Genomic DNA, 26,102 nt, shown 5'->3' with positions numbered 1-26,102 from the left:
TTTACTTTCTGTGACATCCGTGTCTGTGGGTTTGACAGACGCCTACATCCTGCATCTTCCACCCAAGACGATACGAGTGGTTCTTTCGCCCTAGCAGCCACTGGTCTGTGTTGCCCGCTAATGTCTCGCCCCTGGCACGGCGTCTTAGGAATCGAGTCACACGACATACGGGCTCTGGGGTTTGGATCCTTTCACTTGACAAAATGCATTTTGTCAAAATTTGTCAAAATACTATGTGAATTGATAAAATCGGTCCTTTTCATCACTGAATGGTATACCATTTTGGGATAAATTGTCCATTTCTGTGTTGAGGAGCATTTTGCTTACTTCCAGTTTTTATCACTTATGCTACCAAACATTTTTGTACACGTTTTTGTGTACACATAACTTTTCAATTCATTTGGGTAAATGCGTGTGTTGGAACAGCTGGTTTGTATGGCAAGTCTTTGCCTAACTTTATAAAAATTTGCCAGATTGTCTCCCAAAGTGGTCGTACGATTTTACATTTTCATCAACAAAGAATGTGCGTGTCTCTTGTTCTGTATCTTTGGCTGCATGTTGTTGTCTGTTTTTGGTTTCTAATGTGTGTAGTGTTACCTCATTGTGGTTTTAATTTGCATTTTGCAAATGATCTTCTGATGATTTTTGAGCACTTCCTATGTTTGTCATCCTTCTATGTTTGGTGAAGATCTTCAGATTTTTTTTTGCCCATTTAATATTGGGTTGTTTTTCTTATTGAGGTGTTTTTTAATTCCTTTCTCTCTCTCTCTCTCTCTCTTTTTTTTTTTTTCCTTACAGAAAGAGTGAATGGTTGGTGGGGAGGGACTGAGGGAGAGTGTGAGAGAGAATCTTAAGCAGGCTCCATGCCCAGCATGGGTCCCAACACGGGGCTCAGTCTCCTGACCCTGAGATCATGACCTGAGCTAAAATCAAGAGTTGGATGCCTAACTGACTGAGCCACCCATGTGCCCCTTTCTTACTGAGTTTTAAGAGTTGTTTATGTATTCTGGATGCAAGTTCTTCACCAGATATGTGAAAGGCAAGTATTTTCTTCCAATTTCTGGCTTGTCTTTCATTCTCTTAATAGTATCTTTTGCAGAATGGAAGTTTTTAATGTTGATGAAATTCAGTTTATCAGTGTTTTTCTTTTATGGATCATGCTTTTGGTGTTGTATTCCATTAAGCTTTAATGTTTGAAAGACACTCTGAACCAGAGTTTCAGGGATGTGGCCCTTACGAGTGTTCCTGTCCCTCCTCCAGGGCTAGGGTGCTTTTTTTCTTTGCTACCCCCTGCCCCCTGCAGTTGTGGTTGGTAAACACTGACGTCCTTGGCAATGGTTTTATGGTGCTTCTCCCTGGAGATTAAGGCTTTTATCTCACAGGCCGCCATTTCCATCCCCCCACTGCAGCGAGGCTCCACTAGAACCCTGGGCTATAGGCTTTGAAGTCCTTCCTCACTCTCCTGCAAATTTAGCCTTTTTGTTTTTTATGGAAGATGAGGGGAAAGGATTTAGCTGCACCTGCTGTTTCTCTACCCCAGCCAACACCACACAGAGGAGCTCTCTTCAGTTTTCCGGGGGAGAGCCTGGTTGGGTTCCAGGAGGAAAAGCCAGCCAGGATGGAAATCCCTGCATGACTGTAACTCCCAGGAGCTTCATACTATCACATTTGCCCACACTTGGTCTCTAGCAAGTCCTCAAAAATTCTAATTAATCTTCCTGAAAGCTTTTGCCTGCAGCTAGCAAATATTCTGGTCCTGTGTCTCCCTGAAGGCACCTGCCACTCTCCAGATTTTACTGCAGCCATTTGCCCTGTCACCTCAGTTCTCTGACTGAGCTTACCAGAAAGCGTTACTTTGCAGTCTGTTCAGCCTTTTTTCTTGTTACAAGGTCACGATGAGCATCTCTCAACATCTCTGAGCTATCTTTTCAGCTCTTAGCATCTCTGAAGCCAAAGAATAAAGCTTTAAAGGATTGCCTCTGGTAATGCGTGATAATTTATATAAACTGTTCAGTGAAAACGATCATGAAACTTTTTTTGACAGGGGCCTGGTAAATTGCACTTGGTTCAAACAAATTTAATTAGTATGGAGAGAAAGTTTATTAATACTTGTATTTAACATGTTTATATGATATGAAAACTTTTTTCTGTATTTTAAGATTGAAAATGATGTGGATATCTAAAACTGCAGCTTTTATAGTGTATTTTCTGTCTTTTTCTATGAGTAAGGGTTGATCCAAGAAATAGAACCACTATGGGTATTGAAGGGGAGAAGTTGCCTTGTCCTTTGAACGCAGCGAGATATCAAATCATTCCGAATACCCAGGAAGTCGATCTGAAGACTGAGAGAATGAACTGCACAACTAGAGGGAGAACAGAGGCCATGTAGTAGAAGATAGGAGGTGTGGAGACCTGATTTGGGGACAAAAGAATCATGGATGCTTTGTAGGGGAGGGAACCCTGATCAGGGAGAGAGGAGAGAATGAGACTGAGCGTGAATGCAAGTGCACACACAGGGTGCAGGGCATTGCACAAGAAGAACACGTCCCCCAAACAAGAGGGCCTGATAATGGCAGGTTTTTACAAGCAGCAGAGCTCTAAGTCTGAAGTTGCAGAAGTCCGTGCCGTTACTGGGGTGGGGCCTGGCAGGTGTAGAGGTGCTCTGTGGAGGAGGAGGGCAGAGGCCCAGTTGTGGACAGCGTGGTTTGAGGATCCCCTGGGTTGCGCTGGGAGACAGTCCCCCTTCTTGCAGTGTATTTGGGAGACATGGCACTGCCTCCAGGGACAGATGAGCCAGTGGACTCCATTGAGCTGCTCTGTTCATTAGCATAAGAAACAGCTGCTGATGGGGCGCCTGGGTGGCTCAGTGGGTTAAGCCTCTGCCTTCGGCTCAGGTCATGGTCTCAGGGTCCTGGGATTGGGCCCCTCATCGGGCTCTCTGCTCAGCGGTGAGCCTGCTTCCCCCTCTCTCTGCCTGCCTCTCTGCCTACTTGTGATCTCTCTCTCTCTCTCTGTCAAATAAATAAATAAAATCTTTAAAAAAAAAAAAAAAAGAAAAAAAAGAAACAGCTGCTGAGGGCCTCTAACCTGGATGCTGGCTTTTTGCTGTGTTTAACCATAAGCTCCAAACCCCTGTGCGTTCAATGTATCTGCCCTTCTGGGAGAAAACAGTACCAGCCACAGCCCCGTGAGATCCTCCCCCAGAGGATCAGCGGATGTTAGCACCATGCTGTGTCCCTAAAGTGTGGCGTTTTGAAACCCAGCCAGCATGCTTGAGATAGAACAGGGGAGTACTGGGCCACTGGTGGGCACACAGCTTGGACAAAGACAGGGTGAAGGCAGGGATCTGAGGGAAGCCTGGGACAGATGAGCGGAGATTGTTTTCTCTTTTGTGAGTGTTTGCTCAACAGTGGCAGGCACAAACTCCCCTCTCTGGGGACAAGAGAGCTGGCTGATGTCATTTTTATCCCCACCCATCAGCACAGATGGGCTTCAGTGAGTAGCACAGTGCCCACAGTGGAGGCTTCAGTCACATACACCAAGCCTTGCCTCCCTGTGCACTGCTTCTCTCACTAGGGCAAGTGTGCCTGAGAGAGCAGCAGTGAGTCCCCCCGCCACCTCCCGAGCCTCTCACCCACCAGTGTTGACCATAAAGTGCAGAGCTTCAGCTCTAGGGGAGTTAGGATCTGGCTGCTTTTAAGGAACAGACCAGAACACATCAAGTTAACACTTGCTACACGGTAGACAAGGCCGAAATATTCCCCACTGCAAGCAAGGAGGAACTCTGCAGGGGACTGACCTGAAGGAAAGAGCAGTGAAAACAACTGCAGAGTGCACACAGCAGACACCAGAAACCCTTTCTGAAGTGTCAGGCCCTGGGCAGTGTGTGACTTCTTCATAATGTAGCTGTTACTCTCAGGAGCAGGAAACATAGCAGGTTTTCCTGACACACACTAGACAAAGTGCCAAGAGGCAGGAATTCATCCCAAAAGAAAGAACAAGAGAGGTCAGGGCCAGGGAGCTAATAAAAACAGATACAAGTAATATACCTGAACCAGAATTTAAAACAACAATCATAAGGATACTAGCTGGGTTTGAGAAAAGCATAGAAGACTCCAGGGAGTCCCTTACTGAACAGATAGAAGCCCTGAAAACTAGTCAGGCCAATATAAAAAATGCTATTACCAAGATGCCAAACTGACTGGATGTAATCACAAGGGTGGAAGAAGCAGAGGAATGATTAAGTGATATAGAAGATAAATTATGGAAAATAATGAAGCTGAGGGGCACCCAGGTGGCTCATTTTGTTAAGTGACTACCTTTGCCTCAGGTCATGATTTCAGGGTCCTGGGTTAGGGCCCTGTGTCAGGCTCCCTGCTCCGTGGAGAGTCTGCTTCTCCCTCTCCCTCTGCCCCTCCTGCTCATGTGCACACATGTGTGTGCATGTGTTCTCTCTCTCAAATCTTTAAAAAAAGCTGAAAAGAAGAGGGAAAGAAAAATATTGGATCACAAATGTAGACTTAGGGGACTCAGTGACTCCATAAAACTTAATTACATTTGTATCAAAGGAGTCTCAGAAGAAGAAGAAGAGAGGGGAAAAGAGGCAGAAGGTTTATTTGGGCAAATTATAGCTGAAAATGATTCTAAGCTGGGAAAGGAAACATCCAAATCCAGGAGATACAGAGAACTCCTATCAAAATCAACAAAAACACCAAGATACATCATAGTAAATTTTGCAAAATACAGAGATAAGGAAAGAATCCTGAAAGCAGCAAGGGAAAGAAATCCTTAACCTACAGGGGAAGATAAGTAAAGTAAGCTGCAGATCTCTCCACAGAAATTTGTCAGGTCAGAGGGCAGTGGCATGGGATATTCAGTGTGCTGAATGAAAAGTACACAGCCAAGAATACTTAATCCAGCAAGGCTTTTATTCAGAATAGGAGAGATAAAGAGTCCCCCCCCCCCCCACCAAAACAAAACAAAAAACTAAAGGTATTTTTGACCACTGAACCAGCCCTGCAGGAAATATTAAAGGGGACTCTTTGAGTGGGAAAGGAAGATCAAAAGCAACACAGAGAAAAGCTCCAGAAACACCAACTTCACAGGTAATACAGTGGCACTAAATTCACATCTATCAATGATCACTCTGAATATAACTGGACTAAATGCTCCAATCAGACATAGGGTATCAGAATGGATAAAAAATAAGACCCATCGATATGCTGCCTACAAGAGACTCATTTTAGACCTAAAGACACCTGCAGATTGCAAGTGAGGGGATAGAAAACCATCTATCCTGCTAATGGGCATCAAAAGAAAGCCAGAATAGCCATGCTTATATCAGACAAACTAGATTTTAAACCAAAGACTATAACAAGAGATGAAGAAGGGCACTGTATCATAATAAAGGGTTCTATCCAACAAGAAGATCTAACAGTTGTAAATATTTATGCACCCAACCTGGGAGCAGCCAAATATATAAATCACTGAATTGATTTTCCAATGAAACATAAGGAAACTTGTTGATAATAATGCAATAATAGGAGACTCCAACACCCTACTTAGAACAATGGATAGATCATCTAAGAAAATCAACAAAACATGGGCCTTGAGTGATACACTGGACCAGTTGGATCTTACAGATACATTCAGAACATTTCATCCTGAAACAGCAGAATACATATTCTTTTTGAATGCACATGGAACATTCTCCTAGAGTAGATCACATACTGGTCACAAATCAGGCCTCAACAAGTTCAAAAAGAGTGAGATCATACCATGCATATTTTTCAATCACAACACTATGTAACTTGAAGTTAGCCACAAGAAAAAATTTGGAAGGACCACAAGTACATGAAGGTTAAAGAACATCCTACTAAATAATGAATGGGTTAACCAGGAAATTAAAGAAATAAGAAAATACATGGAAACAAATGAGAATGAAAACACGGTGGTCCAAAAATCTAAGGGATGCAGGGGAAGCAATCATTAAAAAAAAGTATATAGCAACACAGGCCTACCTCAAGAAGCAAGAAGAGTCTCAAAGGGGAGCAGAATATACCACCCTTAAAATCTTTCACTTTGGCATGTGAATTATTTTGAGTTGAAGGCAATCAAGATCCAGCAGACTCAGGAAATGTTTTTTCCCTCCCTCTCAACTGCCTGAAAGAAATGAGAAAAAGAGGGATTGTACCAGGAAGAGATCAGGGATGCATACAGTATAACCTTTTTATATTTGAGACTTATCTGCGTGGAAGGGCAAATATTTGTTTACAAACATTTGTTCTTTTTACTTCCTAGTGAATTGCTTTCCTCCCCTTTGAAGCATCAGACCCTGTTTCTTTCCTTAGCTCAGGATGGTTTATGAGCCTCAGTTGCCTGGCTGCCTTTGGATCTCACATCTTTGTGGGGCTCCCTTAAGAAATGAACATCTTCTGCTCTTAATCTGTCTTTATTTCTGGGGGGCTCTTAGTTAAGAACCTGGAAAGATAGAGGGAAACTTATTTTTCCTCCCCTACAGTTTTATGGAATAAAAGACTATGGGAATAAGATCTTCCACAATACTGACAGAGGCTATGAAAGAGTCTAGAGGAGAAATTAAGGGTCAGAAAAGTTGCTCACCGTCTTCCTACACACCTACAAACACTAGTGGGTCAGTAGGAACTTCAAAGAAAACCTGGGAAGTCAGACACCTACAGCTGTAGAGTCAGACTGCGAAGGAGAAGGTGAAGTCTGGGGAAGGCTGTGTCTGCTCGTGGACTTCGTATCCCTTTTGATCTGGTTTCTTTTCTGATTTTTGTGTATAGATTTCTTTTACCTCTTTTTCTTTTCTTTTTTTTTTTTTTATTTTAGTACCAGTAAGGTAAGAAAACAAGTCATATGGCTTAGTATTTTTTTAACAGATTAAAAAATAGACCTTTTGTTATTTCTGAAGGTGAATTTAGAGGATGAATCAACACAACAACAGATTTGTAAGAAGATAAGTAAGAACGCTATTTTACAATAACATGTACCAAAACAAATTTAAGTACTGGAAACTATGAAAAATAGCTCTCTTTAAATGATTGAACATTTGCTCTTCCTTATATACAGTTGAATTTCCAGTGGGAGAACAAGGATGCTCATGGCTCTCTGGGCCTTCCTTAATGAAAACCCTTCCTTAAAACCTTCTAGAGTGCTCCCTGAAGCCAGTGTATGGTTTAGCAGGAAATAGGGGCTGCTATCAGTGCACACATGTATGCGTGTTATCCTGTCTTCTCAACTTCCCCACACATGGGGATCATTACTAGGGGTCAGGGGACCCCATAGTCAAACAAGGAAGTCCTCTGAAATAAAGCATATTAATGAAGTTCCCTTCTGGAGATGGCTTAGAACCTTTGAAGTCTAATTTATTACTCTTATGTTTATAAAAATATTTAAAATATTGGTTTGAACAGGTAGTAAATATATATGGTACAAAACTAAACAAGTTCAAAGGGTCCAAACAGCAAAAAGTCTTCCCACCCCACACTCATTGTCTGATTTTCATTCCTGGTGGCAACCATTTTTGCAGTATCCTGTGTATCTATCTAGAGATACATTCTACATGTAGATATGTACGTGCCCATGAACAGAGTGGGTGGGTAGCATTGCACACACACTGTCTTCATTATTCGTAGTCCAAGTAATTCTAGGACTAGGTTCTATTCTAAATCAGTTGGCTCCATTCATTCAAAAGTTAAAAGTTAATATGTGTATACTTTGTATATACTGTGTATATACTTTTGGTATGCATATTTTGCTTATCTACAGAATCTAAGTAATTTCAGAAATCTTTATTGGATGTACCTAGTAATCCATTTGGCAAGTACCATTGTGTGAAAGATTTGCATTGATGTACAGGCATACCTCATATTACTGTGTTTTGCAAATACTGTTTTTTGTTTTGGGTTTTTTGTTTGTTTGTTTTACACAAATTGAAAGTTTGTGGCAAGCCACATCAGTAGAGCAAATCTATTTGTGCCATTTTTCCAACAGCATTGCTTGTGGTGTGTCTCGACGTCACATTTTGGTAATTCTCACACAATATTTCCAATTTTTTTCACTATTGTTTTGGTGAACAGTGATCAGTGATCTTTGATGTTACTGTTGTAATTGTTTTGAAGGCACCACGAACCGTGCCCAAATAAGATGATGACCTTAATTGATCAATGTTGTGTCTGTTCTGACTGTTCCATCGATTTATCCTGTTCTCTCATCTCCCTCTCTGTAGGCCTCCCTGTTCCCTGAAATACAACAGCATTGAAATTAGGTCAATTAATAATCCCACCGTGGTCTTCCAAGTGACAGGAAGAGTCACATGCCTCACACGTTAAACCAAAAGCTAGAAATGTTTAAGCTTAGTGAGGAAGGCATGGCAAATGCCTGAGTAGGTCAAAAGCTAGGTCTCTTGCACCAGTTAGTCAAGTTGTGAATACAAAGGAGAAGTTCTTGAAGGAAGTTAGAAGTGCTTCTCCAGTGAACACATTAGTAAGAAAGTGAAATCGTCTTTTGCTGATATGGAGAAAGTTTTGATTGGGATAGATCAAACCAGCTACAACATTTTCTTAATCTAAGCCTAATCCAGAATAAGGCCCTAACTTTCTTCCATTCTGTGAAGGCTGAGAGAAGTGAGGAACCTGGAGAAGAAAAGTTTGAAGTTAGCAGAGGTTAGTAACATGAGATTAAAGGAAAGGAGCCATCTCCGTAGTATAAAAATGCAAGGTGTAGCAGCAAATGCTGATTGGGAAGATGCAGCTAGTTATCCAGAAGGTCTAGGTAAGATAATGAAGGTGACTGCACTAAACAAGATCTTCAATATAGATAAAACAGGCTTCTGTTGGAGGACGAGGCTGTCTAGGACTTGCGCAGCTCGAGAGGAGACGTCAGTGGCTGGCTTCAGAGGACAGGCGGACTTTCTTTCTTTTTTTTTTTTTTTAAATTTTTTTTTAAAAATTTATTTGACAGAGATCACAGGTAGGCAGAGAGGCAGGCAGAAGAGAGAGGAAGGAAAGCAGGCTCCTTGCTGAGCAGAGAGCCCAATCCAGGGCTCGATCCTAGGACCCTGGGATCATGACCTGAGCCGAAAGCAGAGGCTTTAACCCACCGAGCCACCCCGGGGCCCCCAGGCGGACTTTCTTTTTTTTTTTTTTTAAAGATTTTATTTATTTATTTGTCATAGAGAAGCGAGAGTGAGCACAGGCAGACAGAGTGGCAGGCAGAGGCAGAGGGAGAAGCAGGCTCGCCGCCAAGCAAGGAGCCCGATGTGGGACTCGATCCCAGGACGCTGGGACCATGACCTGAGCCGAAGGCAGCTGCTTAACCAACTGAGCCACCCAGGCGTCCCCCCGGGCGGACTTTCTTGACAGGGTTAACGCAGCTCTTGACTTTAAGTTAAAGCTGGTGCTCATTGACGGTTTGGAACTCCTAGGGCCCTTAAGGATTATGCTGAGTCTGCTGTGCTTTATGAATGGAACAACAAAGCCTGAATGACAGCATATCTGTTTACAGTGTGGTTTACTGACAATTAAGTTTATTGTTGTAACCTCCTGCTCAGAAAAGAAGATGCCTTTCAAAATACTGCTAATTGTCGACGCACCTGGTCCGCCACGAGCTCTTGTGGAGTTGCCCACACAGCACCTGTTCTGCAGCCCTGGGTCAAGGAGCAATTCTGGTTTTCAAGCCTCAGTATTTAAGAAATATATTTCATAAGGCTTTAGCTGCTATAGAGAGTGATTTCTTTGATAGATCTAGGCAAAGTAAGTTGAAAACCTCCTGGAAAGGGTTCATCATTCCAGATGCCATTAAAAACATTCATGATTCATGGGAAGAGGTAAAAGTATCAACGTTCACAGGAGTTTGGAAGAAGTTGATCCAAACCTGAGGGGTCCAAGACTTTAGTGGGGGAAGCAACTGCAGATGCGCTGACTAGAGTAAGCAGTAGAACCTGAAGATGGGATTGAGTTGCTGGCAATTTCATGATAAAACTTTAATGAATGAGAAATTGTTTCTTATGGATGAACAAAGAAAGGTGTTTCTTGAGATGGAATCTACTTGTGAAGATGCTGTGAAGGTTGTTGGAATGACAGCAAAAGATTTAGACTCGTTACTTAAACCTGGTAGATAAAACAACGCAGGGTTTGAGAGGATTGACTCTGATTTGGAAGTTCTACTGTGGGTACGATGTTAACAGATGCATTACGTGCTACGGAGAAATTATGAAAGCAAGTGTCCGTCAATGCAGCAAACTTGACTGTTGTCTCATTTTAAGAAATTACCACAGCCCCCGCCCAACCTTCAGCGCCTTCCGCCCTCAGCAGTCAGCAGCGATCAACACGAGGCAAGACTCTGCCAGCGAAAGGAGTCTGACTCACTCACTGGGGGTGCAGATGCCGGTTAGCATTTAGTAGCAATGAAGTACTTTTTTTTTCTTATCCCAGGGTCAGCGTTATTCAGTCATAAAGCAAGGTCAGCACAATCATCAGGCAGGTTTAGACTTCCGGAATTGATGCTGTTTTACCATGTATTTCACTGGGCTGCTTCGGTGTGGCCTCTTCTCCCCCTTTAGTTGTGGACTTTGTTCTGTCAGTCTTCAGGTGGGTTTCTGGGGTGTTTAGAATGACTTGATAGTTACCCGGTTGTGTTTGTGAGACAAGATGAGCCTGGAGATCCTCCTCCTCCTTCACCATCTTCCTCTCAATAAGTTCCTTCTAAATTCAGATCTGTACATTGTTTTTTCAGACCTAGTGTTACTCCATACTTAATAGGCTACAGTATCGCATAGAAGTAACAGTTACATGCATTTGGACAACAAAGCTCATCTGACATTATTGCAATATTTCCTTTATTGTGACGGTCTGGAACTGAACCCAGAGTATCTCTGAGGTGTACCTGTATATGGTTTGATGTTGGCTTGTGACAAAACCCGAATGAATTTTATCCTAAAGTTATTCTTTTTTTTCCACAGAGAATGTCTAAGCACACGGATGCCGCAGAAGTACTGTTGGAAAGAAAAGGTTGTGCAGGAGTGATAACACTAAACAGACCAAAGTTCCTAAATGCACTGAATCTTAGTATGATCCGGCACATTTATCCACAGCTCAAGGTTTGTAATTGCCCTAAAGAAATTATATGGATCCTTTTAAAAGTGTATCTCAATAGAATATTTCTGGAATTCTCTTCCATAGAACGTCTGGGATCAGCACCCAAGCCCTGTTGATTTCTTGTCTTCCGGGCTTTCCCTGTGTGATTATCTCGGAGCCTCCCTAGTGACAGGGAGGCCTCCTGAGATATCCCCTTCCACTTTCACATAGCTCCAACTTTCTGACCTTTTAACCAGTGATACTGGTTTTCTTGGGACGTAAGTATAGAAATCAATTTCCTTACATGTGATGGCTTTTTTTTTTTAATATATGAGACAGGGAGAGTGAGAGAGAGCGCACATGCAGTGGGGAGAGGGAGAAGGGGAAGCCGACTCTCCGCTGAGCAGGAAGCCCGATGTGGGGCACCATCCTGGGACCCTGAGATCATGACCTGAGCCAAAGGGAGGCACTTAACTGACTCAGCCACCCAGGCGTCCTCCTCGTCCCCACGTGACAGCTTTTTGACAGCTGTTTTTAAACTGCTTGGGCAGCCTTAGAGGAGGCTATAACCCTTACTCTTCTAAGTGAACTGCGTGGTGTAGTGGAAAAGCATGACTCACAGCCCAACTACTTTGTTTAATACTTGGATTTCTTTTTATTAACTGTGTATCTTGGCATGTTAATCTCTCTGTCCTTCATTTTCCTCAGCTGTGAAAGGGGGATGATTACATCTCACATGATTGTTGTGGCGATGTAGTGAAATAGTGTGCCTCACACGGTCAGCCACAGAGACTAATTCTCCCCTGCTTACCGGTTTCTTAATTTTTCATTTGATGAGTCTCTCTTCCTAACTGTGTGTCTGTTTGGGACACTGTATAATATGTCTTTAAATGTAATAAAGAGAAATGGGCCAAGACTTTCAGATTGGAATTAGACCAGTGTGGAGGAAAGTAGAAACTTCATGTTAGAATGCCATATTTCTGTTAACGTAGTCCAGTATTTTATTAGCCTTTCGCACAGCCACATCTGTTCAGCTACATCCCTTCCAAATGTGTTTCTATTTCTGTTCTCAAGAGTAGTATTTATAGAGTTCCTGTTAGTTTTTCTCTCTCTGGTTAACCGGTTTTTTAGTCTATTGTTTGTCTTTTGCATTTCCATTGGCTCTTGACTCTTCGTACTTACTTGTTCCTTACCGACCTCAGATCACTTCAAGACTTGATCATAGCCGTGCTTCCACTCGACTGCCTATAAACTAGTCAGTGGGACAGAGCCCTGTGTCCCCACAATAGAAAGGTTCTTGCTCTATTTTTTCACCAGATTTGTAAGCTTCTGTAACATTTTTAAGCTCATTATTTTTTTCATTTTCATCTCAAAGTTGTCATGGTAAAGATTTCAGATGCCATCATGTAATTTGGATCACAAAATGTATTCATCTAGTAACTTGTCGAAATAGTCTCTAATTTTGGGGCGCCTGGGTGGCTCAGGGGGTTAAGCCGCTGCCTTCGGCTCAGGTCATGATCTCAGGGTCCTGGGATCGAGCCCCGCATCGGGCTCTCTGCTCAGCGGGGAGCCTGCTTCCCCGACTCTCTCTCTGCCTGCCTCTCTGCCTGTGATCTCTTTCTGTCAAATAAATAAATAAAATCTTTAAAAGAAATAGTCTCTAATTTATGTCAGAAAAGAAAATGAAGTTGGGATCCATTCTTTTGGGTGCACTTTATAAAGTTTGTACTTTGTGTGTACTGATATATATCTATCTATATAGATGTCTATATGTATGCATATATATGCGAATAGATTTTTTTTACAGTTTGTATTTATAATATGCTTTTACCGTCTTCTTTTATATTTGGCTAGAATTGGGAACAAGATCCTGAAACTTTCCTGATCATTATAAAAGGAACTGGTGGAAAGGCTTTCTGTGCTGGGGGTGATATCAGAGGTAAAAACTCCCCCCACCCAATATCAGTGTTTTTTTTCCCCCAATAGATTGACAGAACTAACAGGACATTTTTGTAATACTTCGTAATTTGCTTTACATCTTAGAATTTTTTTTTTTATTATAATGACTTAGCCATTGTAGTTAATATTAGAAAAATGAAAATAACATTTAAAAAAAAAACTACATATGTACCCTTCATATATCCAATTTCTCCCTGAATCATCCTAAACAAATGCCCAGTTATGCAGTGTGAGTCCATTTTTTATTTTAGGTTAGCTGGTATTCAACAATTCGGTTTGTCGTATAACCTGACAGTCTGGCCATGTTGTGACTTGTCATTCTCCAGATATGACGTTCCTTCACATGTTTCCTTAACCGTGCCCATGCATACCCCTAGTGCACAATCCCAAAGCAAGGATGTACTTAATTATAGAATTCATCATTCATCAATGTTGTTAATACATTTTTACAGCTGTTTAAGTAAACATGCTGAGATGGGATAAAATGATTAATTTTCCTTTCTAGTTCTTTAGGTCAATCTGTATACATTTAACTATTAAAGACAAAAGAGAGAAGGAATGTTTGGTCTCAGGGTCAAAGTCATGTGCTTCTCACCACTGGTTATCAGTATTTTGTGTGTACTGAAAACATTTAGTATTTTGTTTGTTAGGGAACTGGTAGAGTCCAGCAATGGTTTTTTCTTTGGGTTTTTATTTTGTGTCTGTTTGTGTGTATGTGTGTGTATATCTGTATATCTACATGTATATACACATGTATATATAAATATAGTTTTTTTTATATTGTGTTAATGGCAGTATGGTTTAGATTGATCTAGATACCAAATTTACAAGTTTACATAAATCATGATATTTGTGGGTTATTTTTTTTAAGATTTACTTATTTATTTATTTGACAGAGAGAGAGAGAGAGAGAACACAAGCAGGGGAATAGGGAGAGGGAGAAACAGGCTTCCCTCCAAGCAGGGATCCCGATGCAGGGCTCGATCCCAGGACCCTGGGATCATAACCTGAGCTGAAGGCAGAGGCTTAACTGACTGAGCCACCCAGATGTCCCTACTGTTATATTTGGGATGGGAAGAAACAAGCTTGATTTCGGACATAATTTCAGATACCTATTAAATTTATGGTAATTGAATTTTAATTTTTAATTCTATCAATTTTTATTCTATTTTTAATTTTTCAGTTGCTTAGATTTGTTAACTGAGTTGTGTTTGAGTTTGTCTTGCCCACTACATGAATATTTTTAAAATATTGTTTTCCAACATGGAGCTAACTTTTCTTCTGGAGTGGGGTCTGTGATCTTATTAGTTTACAGATGGGCAGAGTCTTATGTATTGTTTTTAGCTTCTTCTAACTGAGCTGTTTTTCCATATAGGCCTAACTTTATATTGATGTTTGGAAGTACAGTTACAAAGTACAGATTTATTTTAGTTAAAGTGTATAAAGTAGTGGTCTTCGGTTCCAGGAAATTTAGTTGCTTTTAAGATCATAGTCCAAGATGATAAATGGGCACTCGAAAAAATTTTTTTTTAATGTGATTATGAATGTCATTTAATTTTAACTTCTGTGGAATTAATTGATTAGAATAAAAGAGGAAATCAAAGATTTTTGAGGTAAAAGAGCTTCATTCCATTAGCAATATAATTTGCACTCTTGTCCTTTTAGAATTGCTGAATATGAAACGAGATGGGGGTTTGGGGATGTGCATGTATCAGTGAAAGCCCCAGAAGGACAAAAATAGACACAAGTCTTTCTTTTAAAAACCAGGAAAAGAAGTGAACATTTGGAACATTTTGAAGGAAGATATATCAGACTTCTAAAATTAGTCTAAAAATCTGTAGTCAACAATTTTTATGTAACTTTAGCCCATAGAAGAAGAAATATATTTTATTTTAATTTGTATTGTAATCAATAATTCTCATAAGATTTAAAGACAGGAAGGCATATGAGCTTATAGTGTATGGAAGAGAATGGTTTGATAGTAGTCTTACCATTGACTGGAATAGGAATACAGTAGATGCTCAATAAATGTTTCATGGTGAAATGAACGTGGCAGAAATAAACTAGATGGATATATATTATAAAAAAAAGAATAGATGGATATATTATAGAACTATGAGTGTATGTACACACATGCACACAAATACTTATATTTTTCTGTATGTATAATGTATTTTGTCTTAAGCCGTATGACCATTGGAAATGTATATCCAGTAAATGTTTATTCAGGTGCTACAGAAAAGAGTCAAAATGAATTTTGTAGCAATATGTAAGTTCTAAATTAGGTATAACAATTTGTAAGAAGTCCTTAGGAACTTTTGCCTTGAAGTTTTGACATTAGGCGATGGCTCTAGGGCTAACTGTGTCTGTGGAATGGACACTTCAAAACTTTTAACAAACCATTCTAGAGTTTCCCCAGTACTTAATATCACAATATTTTAAATTTATTCTCTTTGACTGTATTAACTAGAAAGCACTTTTTTTTTTAAAGATTTTATTTTTAAGTAATCTCTATACCCACCATGGAGCTTGAACTCACAACCCTGAGATCAAGAGTCAGGATGCTCTACCAACTGAGCCAGCCAGCCGCCCCACTAGAAAGCACTTTTAAAAAAATTTGTAATCCGGGGCGCCTGGGTGGCTCAGTGGGTTAAAGCCTCTGCCTTTGGCTAGGGTCATAATCCCAGGGTCCTGGGATCGAGCCCCACATCGGGCTCTCTGCTCTGCGGGGAGCCTTCTTCCTCCTCTCTCTCTCTGCCTGCCTCTCTGCCTACTTGTGATCTCTGTCTGTCAAATAAATAAATAAAATCTTCAAAAAAAAAATTTGTAATCCTTTTTTTTCTTGCCTTCATTTTTTTTTTTCTTATAGTAATCTCTGAAGCTGGGAAGGCAGACCAGAAGATGGCTCAAGATTTCTTCAGAGAAGAATATACACTGAACAATGCCATAGGTACGTGTGCTCCACTGAGAGCTTTGAAAATGGAATCAAGAAATAAGCCGTGCAGTATTAATTGTTAAAAATGTGTCAATAGACACTCTTGTTTGCTTTTTTATATACTATGTCAGGCATAAATAAAGCTGATAATTTGGCTCATTCCCGGACAATTCACACTTCAATATTAGTAAGCTATATTTAATTACTCTTTGTCCTACAACCAGTATGAAAACATGGATTCTGATCGTATGACTGACTTTCTTGGAAAACAAAAACTTGGGTCTCTGTTTTCTATGTAAAATGAAATATCATTTCTTAATGAAAGGGTTTTCATAGTTGGTGTTCCAGAGTTCACTGGAATTGAAGAAGTACTTTTATCAAACGTTGATCTCAAATGTTAAATTGCAGAGAATAACATAATAGTTATGTACCCATCAGCCAGAATTAATAGACATTAATATTTTATTTTTGCTTGACGTTTTAAGATTTATTTGAAAAAAATATAATACTACAGGTTTTATGCTTCAGTCCACTTCGGTGCTTTCCTCAGTACCACTTTTTTTTTCTCTCCCCAGAAGCAACCATTATCTCTCCCCAAGAAGTAATCATTGTCATTAATTTTTAGTGTATCCAACTAGACCATAGTTAGTATTTTTGTGACATACTTATGAACAAAAATGCCATTACTCTGTTTTTGAAATTTATGTAAGTAACGTTTTACTGTATATACCACTCAAAGTTGTTTTCTTTCTTTTTTTTTTTTTTTTTTTTTAAAGACTTATTTATTTGACAGAGAGAGAGAGCACAAGCAGGGGGAGTAGCAGGCAGAGGGAGAGGGGGAAGCAGGCTCCCCACTGAGCAGGGACCCCGATGTGGGGCTCTGGGACTCGATCCCAGGACCCTGGGATCATGACCTGAGCTGAGGGCAGATGCTTGACCTATTGAGCCACCAGGTGCTCCTCAAACTTGTTTTTAATAACATGGAATGTAACTGTTCCATAGTATTCTGTATTATGAACATACCCCTCTGGGCTTATCTATATCTATATTAATTGATATTTTAGGTTTTTTCAAATTTTTACTAGTACAGATTGTTATGTATGTCCTGTTAGTGTCTATGTACAAAAGTTTCTCTAGAAATAATAGAAGTAGAATGAATGGATCATAGTTGATATGTCTTCAGTTTTTTCCAGATTATTCTCTAAAGTAAAAGATTTTATTTTCTGCATGTCTTTCCATCATTTTTTCTGTTAAACTTTGTATGTCTGATATTGTGACTTTAATTTGCATTTCATTGAATATTGATAAGATAGAAGGTGTTTGTGTTAAGTAATCATTTAGATTTTCTTCTCATCCTTTGTTCATCTTAATGTTGGATTGTTTGTGTTTTTCTTATGATGGTGTATGTCTTTATATATTCTGGATTCCTCACTTATGTAGATTGTATGTACTAGAAGAACACTTCTCTCTGCTACTTTAAGTTATCTTTTGGTATATACAGGTTTTTATTTGATGAGTTGAAATGTATCCATTGTTTTCCTGAATGATTTCTGCTTTTTTGCATTTGAAAAAAAATCTAATTAATAACGCAGGTTTTTAAGATGTTTCCATATTTCTTTTAATAGCTTCGGTATTTTGTTACTTTTAGTCTTTAACATACTTGAAATTATTTTTTGCATGTGACATCATTTAACTTTTATTTTTCAACCAGAAAGCCAGAGGTTGTAATGCCTTTTATTATAAAGTTCATGCCTTTTTTTACTGATCTTAGTGATACCTCTGTCGTACATCAAGTTCTTAAGATGTGACCTCGTCTGTTTCTGGGCTACTTTGTTCACTGGTCTGTACTTACGATGAAACTACAATGTCAGAATTACTACAACTTTGATATGTTTCTGTCTGGGAGTTTAAGTTGCCCTTGTTTTCTTTTAGAATTGTCTTGGCTGCTCTTGGGGTTTTGATCTTCTGAATGAGTTTTGGAATTCTTTTTTCTGGCTCCACAGAAGATTCCATTGAAGTTTTGATTGGGATGACAATTATAAATTAATTTAGGGTGAATTGACATCTTTCACATTGAGTCTTCTCATCTATACATGCAGCATATCTCTTTATTTATGCAGACTTAAAAACTTACAGAATCGTAATTTACATACCGGAAAACTCACCCATCTCAAATAATTCAGTAACTTTTAGTAAACTTGTGTGACTATCACCCTAAACAACTTTGGAACTTTTAACCAGATTTGAGTTTTTATGTCCTTTAATAATGTTTTGTAACTTTATCCATAAATAAGTTGCTGCCTGTTTTTCTTTTTTTTTTTTTTAAGTTTTATTCTTAGGTAGCTTACTTTTTTTTTATTAGTATATTTGATGGTAATTTTACTGTCACATTTTGTAAATTACTGTTTTTGGCATATTGAAGTGCTTTGGATTTTAAAGTTTTTTCTTACATCCTGCAACCCTGCTGAAATTTATTCTGATGATATTTCTGTAGATTCTCTTGGCTTTGCTACACAGGCAGTTATTCCATCTGTATGTATTTTTTTCACTTGTGTCTTTCCAGTCTTTATATTATGACTTTTCTTATATTTTGGCTGGGACCTCTATTGTAATGTTGAATGATTGTGTGTTGTCTTATTTCTGACGTCCATAGAAAAGTTTTAAACTTTCAATTTTTAGTATAATCTTTTTGTAGGCACTTTTCCACCAAGTTACAGATATTACCTCTGTTACTAATTTGTTAAGGGTGATTTGTTTTTTATATTCAGTGGTAGTGGTGGTGCTTATTATCTGCTTGAACATCCACTTTCTTTGACTTTTTCTCTCCCTTTCTTGGAAGGAATTTATTGACTTCCTCGCTCAGCAGATAGTTTTTCTAGTTACGTTTTGTTAATCTGAAAGCTCTTTAGGATGAGCTTTTATGCAGGTAGTCCATTTCATAAGTTATGTGGGCCAGAATTTATTTCTGACTCAGAACATCACATTTGCTCACAATCACTGGCTGTAGCTTCACTCAGCTATTGATTTTGAGTTTATTCTGGCGCTGGTGTTTTTTGTTTTTTGTTTTTTTAATTATTGTGTTATGTTAGTCACCATAAAATACATCATTAGTTTTTGATGCAGTGTTCCAAGAGTCATTGTTTATGTACAACACCCAGTACTCCCAGTAATTCGTGCCCTCCTTAATACCCACCACCAGGCTCGCCCATCCCCCTATCCCTCTCCCCTCCAAAACCCCCAGATTGTTTCCTCAGAGTCCAGTCTCTCATGGTTCATCTCCCCCTCCGATTTGCTCCAATTCAATTTTCCTCTCCTTCTCCTAATGTCCTCCATTTTATTCCTTATGCTCCACAAGTAAGTGAAACTGTATGATAATTGACTTTCTCTGCTTGACTTAATTCACTCAGCATTATCTCCTCCAGTCCCTTTTACATCCATGTTGATGTAAAAGTTGGGTATTCATCCTTTCTGATGGCTGAGTAATGTTCCATTGTATGTACGGACCACATCTTCTTTATCCATTCGTCTGTTGAAGGGCATCTTGGCTCTTTCCATAGCTTGGCTATTGTGGACATTGCTGCTATGAATATTGGGGTGCATATGACCCTTCTTTTCAGTACATCTGTATCTTTTGGGGTAAATACCCAGTAGTACACTTGCTGGGCCATAGGGTAGCCCTATTTGTAATTTTCTGAGGAATCTCCACACTGTTTTCCAGAGTGGCTGCATCAGTTTGCATTCCCACCAACAGTGTAAGAGGGTTCCCCTTTTCTCCACATCTTCAACATTTGATGTTCCTGCCTTGTTAACCTTTGCCATTTTAACTGGTGTACAGTGGTATCTCATTGTGGTTTTGATTTGAATTTCCCTGATGGCCAATGGTGATGAACATTATTTCATGTGTCTGTTAGCCATCTGTATGTCTTCACTGGAGAAGCATCTGTTCATGTCTTCTGCCCATTTTTGGATATGATTATCTGGTTTTTTGGTGTTGAGTTTGAGGAGTTCTTTATAGATCTTGGATATCAGCCCTTTGTCTGTGGTGTCATTTGCGAATAGCCTTGTCTCATTTTCCATGGGTTGCCTCTTTGTTTTGTTGACTGTTTCCTTTGCTGTGCAGAAGCTTTTTGTCTTGATGAAATATAAAAAGTTCTTTATCGCTTTTGCTTCCTTTCCTTTGGAGATGTGTATTGGAAGAAGTTGCTCTGGCTGATGTCGAAGTCTGGCACTGGTGGATTTCCTTTGTTTGGCTTTGAACTTGGATGTACATCACAATTTTTTTTTCATAGAATTACTATGTATTTGAAGTAGAGTGGGGAAAATAGGCTATTTCTTGGTTTAGCTCAGTGAGCCAGTTTGAATGAACTTCTCTCATTTCTTTAAGTCTGAAATTCTACATATCAGATTTACTTAGAGTGGCTTCTTCATGTGGCTAATGAGAACTTGAGTGGGACTAGTGTGAGCAAGAAACTGAATTTTAAATTTTACTTAATTGTCATTTTAATTTCAATAATTATATTTGGCTAGTAGCTACAATATTAGTACAGTTATATACTAAATAAAAGGAGATGGCAGAAAACTTCTAAGAAGTTTAAGGAGTTTGGTTAAATATTAATATACAGAGGGAAAGCCTTCAAGGTTTAATTTCTATACCTTATAATGATATATTTTGTTTAATAAGGAATGTGATGGATTCTGGCTTTATTCCCTGCATCAGTTAGCTTCTAATATTTTATATCTGAAATATATATATAGCTGAAATGGGGTGTGTGTATATATCTCTATCCCAATCAATAGAGAAATTTCTTTCTGTAGTTTTTAGGGAATTACAGTTTCCTAAGGAATTAAAGTTCAAGATTGAAGGGAATTATAATTCATGATTGAAGGCTATGGAAGTTGTGAACTTGCAGATTTGAAATTAGGGTGAAACTCATTCCAGAATTAGGACTTGATGGTTTGGCAAACTAGAAATATTTACAGAACTGCTAGATGGATTGAAACTGCAGTTTTATTCTTCCACATTGCTTGGGAATATTACTCAGACATAAAAAAGAATGAGATCTTGCCATTTGTGACAACACGATGGAGATGGATCTAGAGGATGTTATTCTAAGTGAAATGAGTCAGAGAAAGACAAATACCATATGATTTCACTTACATGTGGAATCTAAAAATGAATAAACAGCAGAAACAGACCTGTAAATACAGAGAACAAACTGATGATTGCTGGAGGGGAGGGGAGTAGAGGGGAAGTGAAGTGGGTGAAGAGGGGAGTGAGCAATACAGTCTTCGCGTTATGGCATGAATAAGTCACAGGAACAAAAGGCACTGCACAGGGGATATAGTCAGTACGATTATAATGGCGTTGCATGGTGACAGATGGTAGCTGCACTTGCGGGGAGCATAACATAATATATATAAACTTGAGGAATTGCTCTGTTGTACACCTGAAACTGACATTGTGTGTCTACTATACTTCAATTAAAAAAAAAAAAGTCTAAAACTGAAGCCAGAAAAATTGAATTTTTATATTGGTCTTCAGTAAGGAAGTAATATTGGCAACAAGCAGTAACAGAAGTTCAGTGATTTACATTTTTGTTATAAGCAACTTCCCCTCTCAGAGGAAAAAGAAAAAAGGGAAAGAACACAGTAAAATTTACAGAATTTTTGAGCTGAAAGGCACTTCTGAGGCCATATATTAAATCTCATTATTTAATAGATGAGGAAACTTACTTATAAATCATATGCATATATATGATATGCACATAAACATTAACTTGTGTGTGTATGAACGTGTATACACCTAATGCTAGTATATATATTGAATTGCCAGTACGTGTGTGTGTGTGTGTGTGTGTGTGTATGTATGTATCTCATGCCAGTATACATATTGAATATAGTGGATTTTCCAGTTAATGACAATGATGAGACTGGAATCTGTTTCTTCTAACTCCCAGTCCTTGCTTTTTACTGTATGTGGCACTTCTCTTTGTATTGAAAATAAATTATGTTCCTTAAAATACAACTGTGTATATAAATATCCATGGCTTAGAAGGTAAATCTTAATTACATTTTTCAATAGCTGAGCTATAAAAGGCTTTCATTTGTTTTAGATTGAAGTGTTGAGTTGTTAAATGATAATAGTCAAGATTGTGTCAGGATTGACATTTTGAAAAGAACATATTTCTGAAGCCATATATGTAGCCTCTTTGGCATTTCTTTCAAAAATTTCCTAAAGACAATATTCAGAGTTCATGTAACATGAGATTTTTGGAAAACTGAATGTATTTTAAACATCATAATTAATTATAGCTCTGGGTTTTTTTTTTTTTTTTTTTTTAAGGTTCTTGCCGGAAACCGTATGTTGCTCTTATTCATGGAATTACAATGGGTGGGGTAAGTAGACTATCTTACTCTCCTCATTGATATGTGAGTTTACTAAAAATAATCATTACTGATCAGAAGGGAGGCCATGAATATAATACCATAGAACCCACTGAAACAAAATCCTGTTTGGATTTTGGATCTTTGCAGGTTTAGGATATAACATTTGCTTTTAACACTTTTAGGTGATCGTCAACCAAAAGAATATGTTCTTAATTAAGTTATACACTACTTTAGCGTCTTGAGTTAGCAAGCTTTTTTAACCAACAGAATGGATTGAATTTTCTGTTACGTTGTTACAGAGTCCTTTTTCTACTTATAAGTAAATTGATGGTTTACTTATAAGCTTGCAACAGCTTCAGAAAAGAAACTGGAATGTTAAGGGATTTTTAGTCTGAATCTTGGGGATGTGTTTGCCTAACTTTTGTCTATTGCACAAAATCTTGCCTTAGTGAAAGTGTCTGGATACTTATGAAGTTCTCTGAAAAAACTGTATTTCTTATCAATTGACAAAATATTTCTTTTATGTCTGTACAATTACAAAGAAGTCTTAAATGTTTCTGGCCTTGAATAACTTGATGTAGAGTTGGAAAAACATGAAATAATGACTGGAAAGGGGAAAATTGTTTGATACTAGCTATACCAAAGACAAGCCTTTAAGGAAGTGAAAAGTCAGAATGGGTCTTCGTGGCAGGAAAAGGTAGGATTTAGATAGGTAATAGGAGGCTGAAGGGAAGAATTTCAAAGATTCCATGTTCAAAGTTTCAGAGATTAGTCATTGGGAATATAAGAAGTCCCCCTCTTTTTCTGATAGAACCAAACTAGATAAAGCTTCTTGGGCACTGGGAGTTGCATAGATCTTGCATGTCATTATGGGAAAGGATTCCACTAGCAGGTGTGGTTAGAAAGCAGGATCAGGGGCAATGTGTACCTCTTGGCTTGTTAACTATACAGAACATGAGTGGATTGTGCTTTCTTTGTCAAGGAAATGTTACCATGAGGAAAAGACTGAAAAAAAATTCCTGAAAAAATATTGCAGAATAGGAGGAAGGAAAAGAATTGAAATTTGAAGGAACAGCTGCCTTGTGAATGTGCAAGGAACCTGGAGAAAATGAAAATAAAAACAACATTGGGCATACTGAACAACAGTGAAAAGATACAGCTTTCATGAAATGGGAAAGACAGCCCATCAGGAGACGGTGAGCTCAGAGGAGAGGGCAAAAGGGAACATAAGGAAGTGTGAGGGGAGTAGCAAAACTGACATTCCCCTCAGGCCAATAGATTAGAAGGTGAATTTAATATTCTAGATTATGAAGCTGTATCTGTGGAGGACAAACTTGAAAAGCACTAACTGTAAAAGGACAAGGATGAAAATGGTAAGAAGAAACATTTTGAGATAATGAATGCAGAAGAAGGATATTGGGAACCCAAAAAAAGAATATTTCATGGAAAGTAAATTAAGCACTTGGAATAAAAATAATGACCTCATATAAAGATGACTTTCTTTAATTTAAAAACAAAAACAAAAAACTCTCAAACCTGCACTATATATAATATATATAATATATATAATTAAGGGAAACACACTCTTTCAGTGGGTTGAAAAGAGATCCACATTTAGATAAAAGCTTAGGTAAGTTTTTCTAAATTATAAGCTTTAAGGGAAAAAAACCTATAAGTGTTCAGGCCAGGGAGTAGGGGTGAAGGAGTAGTTAGTGAATACAAGTTATATACCAAGGAATGTAAATCAATTCTGGTTTCAGAGTTTGTTACACTAAGTGCCAGAAGTTAATGGATTGAGAAAGTTGTGAAATAAAGTCATTAAGACTCAAGAGTTTCCTACCCAACCAAGTTGCCATTTAGTATAATTGTAAAAGAATATTTTCAGAAAGGAAAGGGCTTAGAAAATATGTTGCTGACATACCATTGTTGAAAATATTTCAGTCAATACTTGGTCTAGTTGACCAAAAGATCACTCAAATTTAATAGCACAAGACTAATGTTGATATGAAAGGATTGGTGAACTGCCCTTTGTACTATCAATGAGCAGAAATTCCATTTTCCATAGGAGCCTGAGAAGAGTTATGGCTCTATTGTATTGCATCTGAGTGAATTGGCTGTGCTTTTTAGCCTCCATGGTATCTGTCAGTTGGTACAGTGGTTGCACACATTCCAAGAATACTCCAGTTATTTCTAAAGAGAAGACTATAGTAAAACAGATCAAGGTAATGTCTTGAATAGAGGGAGTAAAGGTGATGCTGCTTCTTTCTAGTGGTCTGTTTTCTCTATTTAATGAGTATGAATGACCTTCAAAATAAAAATGAAAAAAAAAGAAAATATACTTCATGTTAGCCTTAATGAGAATACCACCAGAGAATTAAGTTTTAGTGCCCTAAGGCAGTGATTTTCAAGGTGTTATTTTTGCACTAGCAGTATCAGCAACATTTAAGAGTTTGTTAGAAATACACATTCTGGGGCCCTACCCCAGAGTCAGACTCTAAGGGTGGGGCCCAGTGGTCTGTTTTAACAAGCTGTCCAAGTGATTCTGGGTCATGCTAAGTGTGAAAACCATGGCACAAGGCATCCATTGTATGTCATGAATTAACTTCTCTCATATTTGTCCCGTGTTTCTAGAATGGTACCAGTTATGTACCATCCTTGGGAAAGTTGACAAAATAGTCAAGTCATGAGAAATCCCTTAATGAACATGGTTCTTTTATATTACATATTATCAGCCTCTTCCACTCTCCAAGAAACCCAACAACCCATATATGTCTTTTCTCCCATCAACTCTGCCCACCAGCATGCTTTGCAAATACTCTATATGTAATTCATTCTTAGAGTGAAGTTCTAATCCATTTTGTGACCATCCTAAATACTACTATGATTAGATGTGATTTCTTCCTCTATTGACTTCTGGATTCAATCTGTACTTCAGATTTGGCATTTATACTTTGTTATTATGAAATATGCCCAAATATGTTAGAAGGTCTATAAGGGCAAAGGCTGTCATTATTCTCTCTCTCTCTTTTTTTTTTTTTTTTATTTAAACCATCTCAACAACCAGGAATGCACAGTATTTATTTATTTATTAAAACAGTTCCACTTTAAGTAATGGACATCTTATGTATCCTTTGAAAATGTGAAGTTTACAGACTTGAATTGAACCAGTTCTTTCATTTCTTTTTTCTTTGTAGTGGTATTTTGAGTGTATCATGGTTTTATTTATTTTTTATTTTTTATTTTTTTAAGATTTTATTTATTTATTTGACAGAGAGAGATCACAAGCAGATGGAGAGGCAGGCAGAGAGAGAGAGAGAGGGAAGCAGGCTCCCTGCTGAGCAGAGAGCCCGATGCGGGGCTCGATCCCAGGACCCTGAGATCATGACCTGAGCCGAAGGCAGCGGCTTAACCCACTGAGCCACCCAGGTGCCCCTGTATCATGGTTTTAAAGGCTAACTTTTCACATCTCAGTTCAAACTGTGCTTAATCTAAGACTCTTAGTGAACTCTTCCTTTTGAAAGTATAATGCTTTGGGGCCGTCTAGGTGGGTCAGTGGGTTAAGCTTCTCTGCGTTCAGCTCAGGTCATGATTTCAGGGTCCTGGGATCGAGCCCCGCCTTGGGCTCTCTGCTTGGCAGGGAGCCTGCTTCACCCTTTGCCTGCCTCTCTGCCTACTTGTGATCTCTCTCTCTGTCAAATAAATAAATAAAGTAAAAAAAAAAA

At 38.6% G+C, this 26,102-nt stretch overlaps 1 protein-coding gene across 6 annotated transcripts in view; it reads left to right on the top strand.

Annotated features, from left to right (window-relative positions):
• HIBCH (3-hydroxyisobutyryl-CoA hydrolase) overlaps positions 1 to 26,102 on the top strand; it is a 102,266-nt gene that overhangs the window by 15,704 nt on the left and 60,460 nt on the right. For 5 of the 6 annotated variants that reach the window (XM_047720586.1, XM_047720588.1, XM_047720590.1 and 2 more), the window contains exons 3-6: positions 10,985 to 11,122; positions 12,954 to 13,038; positions 15,928 to 16,008; positions 22,337 to 22,389. In XM_047720586.1, coding sequence (XP_047576542.1) covers positions 10,985 to 11,122; positions 12,954 to 13,038; positions 15,928 to 16,008; positions 22,337 to 22,389 — 357 coding nt within the window. Of the gene's footprint in view, positions 1 to 10,457; positions 10,614 to 10,984; positions 11,123 to 12,953; positions 13,039 to 15,927; positions 16,009 to 22,336; positions 22,390 to 26,102 lie in introns of all 6 variants that reach the window. The other variant, XM_047720587.1, reaches the window with a different exon arrangement.

Source organism: Lutra lutra, chromosome 3 (assembly GCF_902655055.1).
Source record: "Lutra lutra chromosome 3, mLutLut1.2, whole genome shotgun sequence".
NCBI classification, from domain to species: domain Eukaryota; kingdom Metazoa; phylum Chordata; class Mammalia; order Carnivora; family Mustelidae; genus Lutra; species Lutra lutra.
The sequence above is the reverse complement of the archived record's forward strand: the minus strand, read 5'-3'. Positions and strand labels throughout refer to the sequence as shown.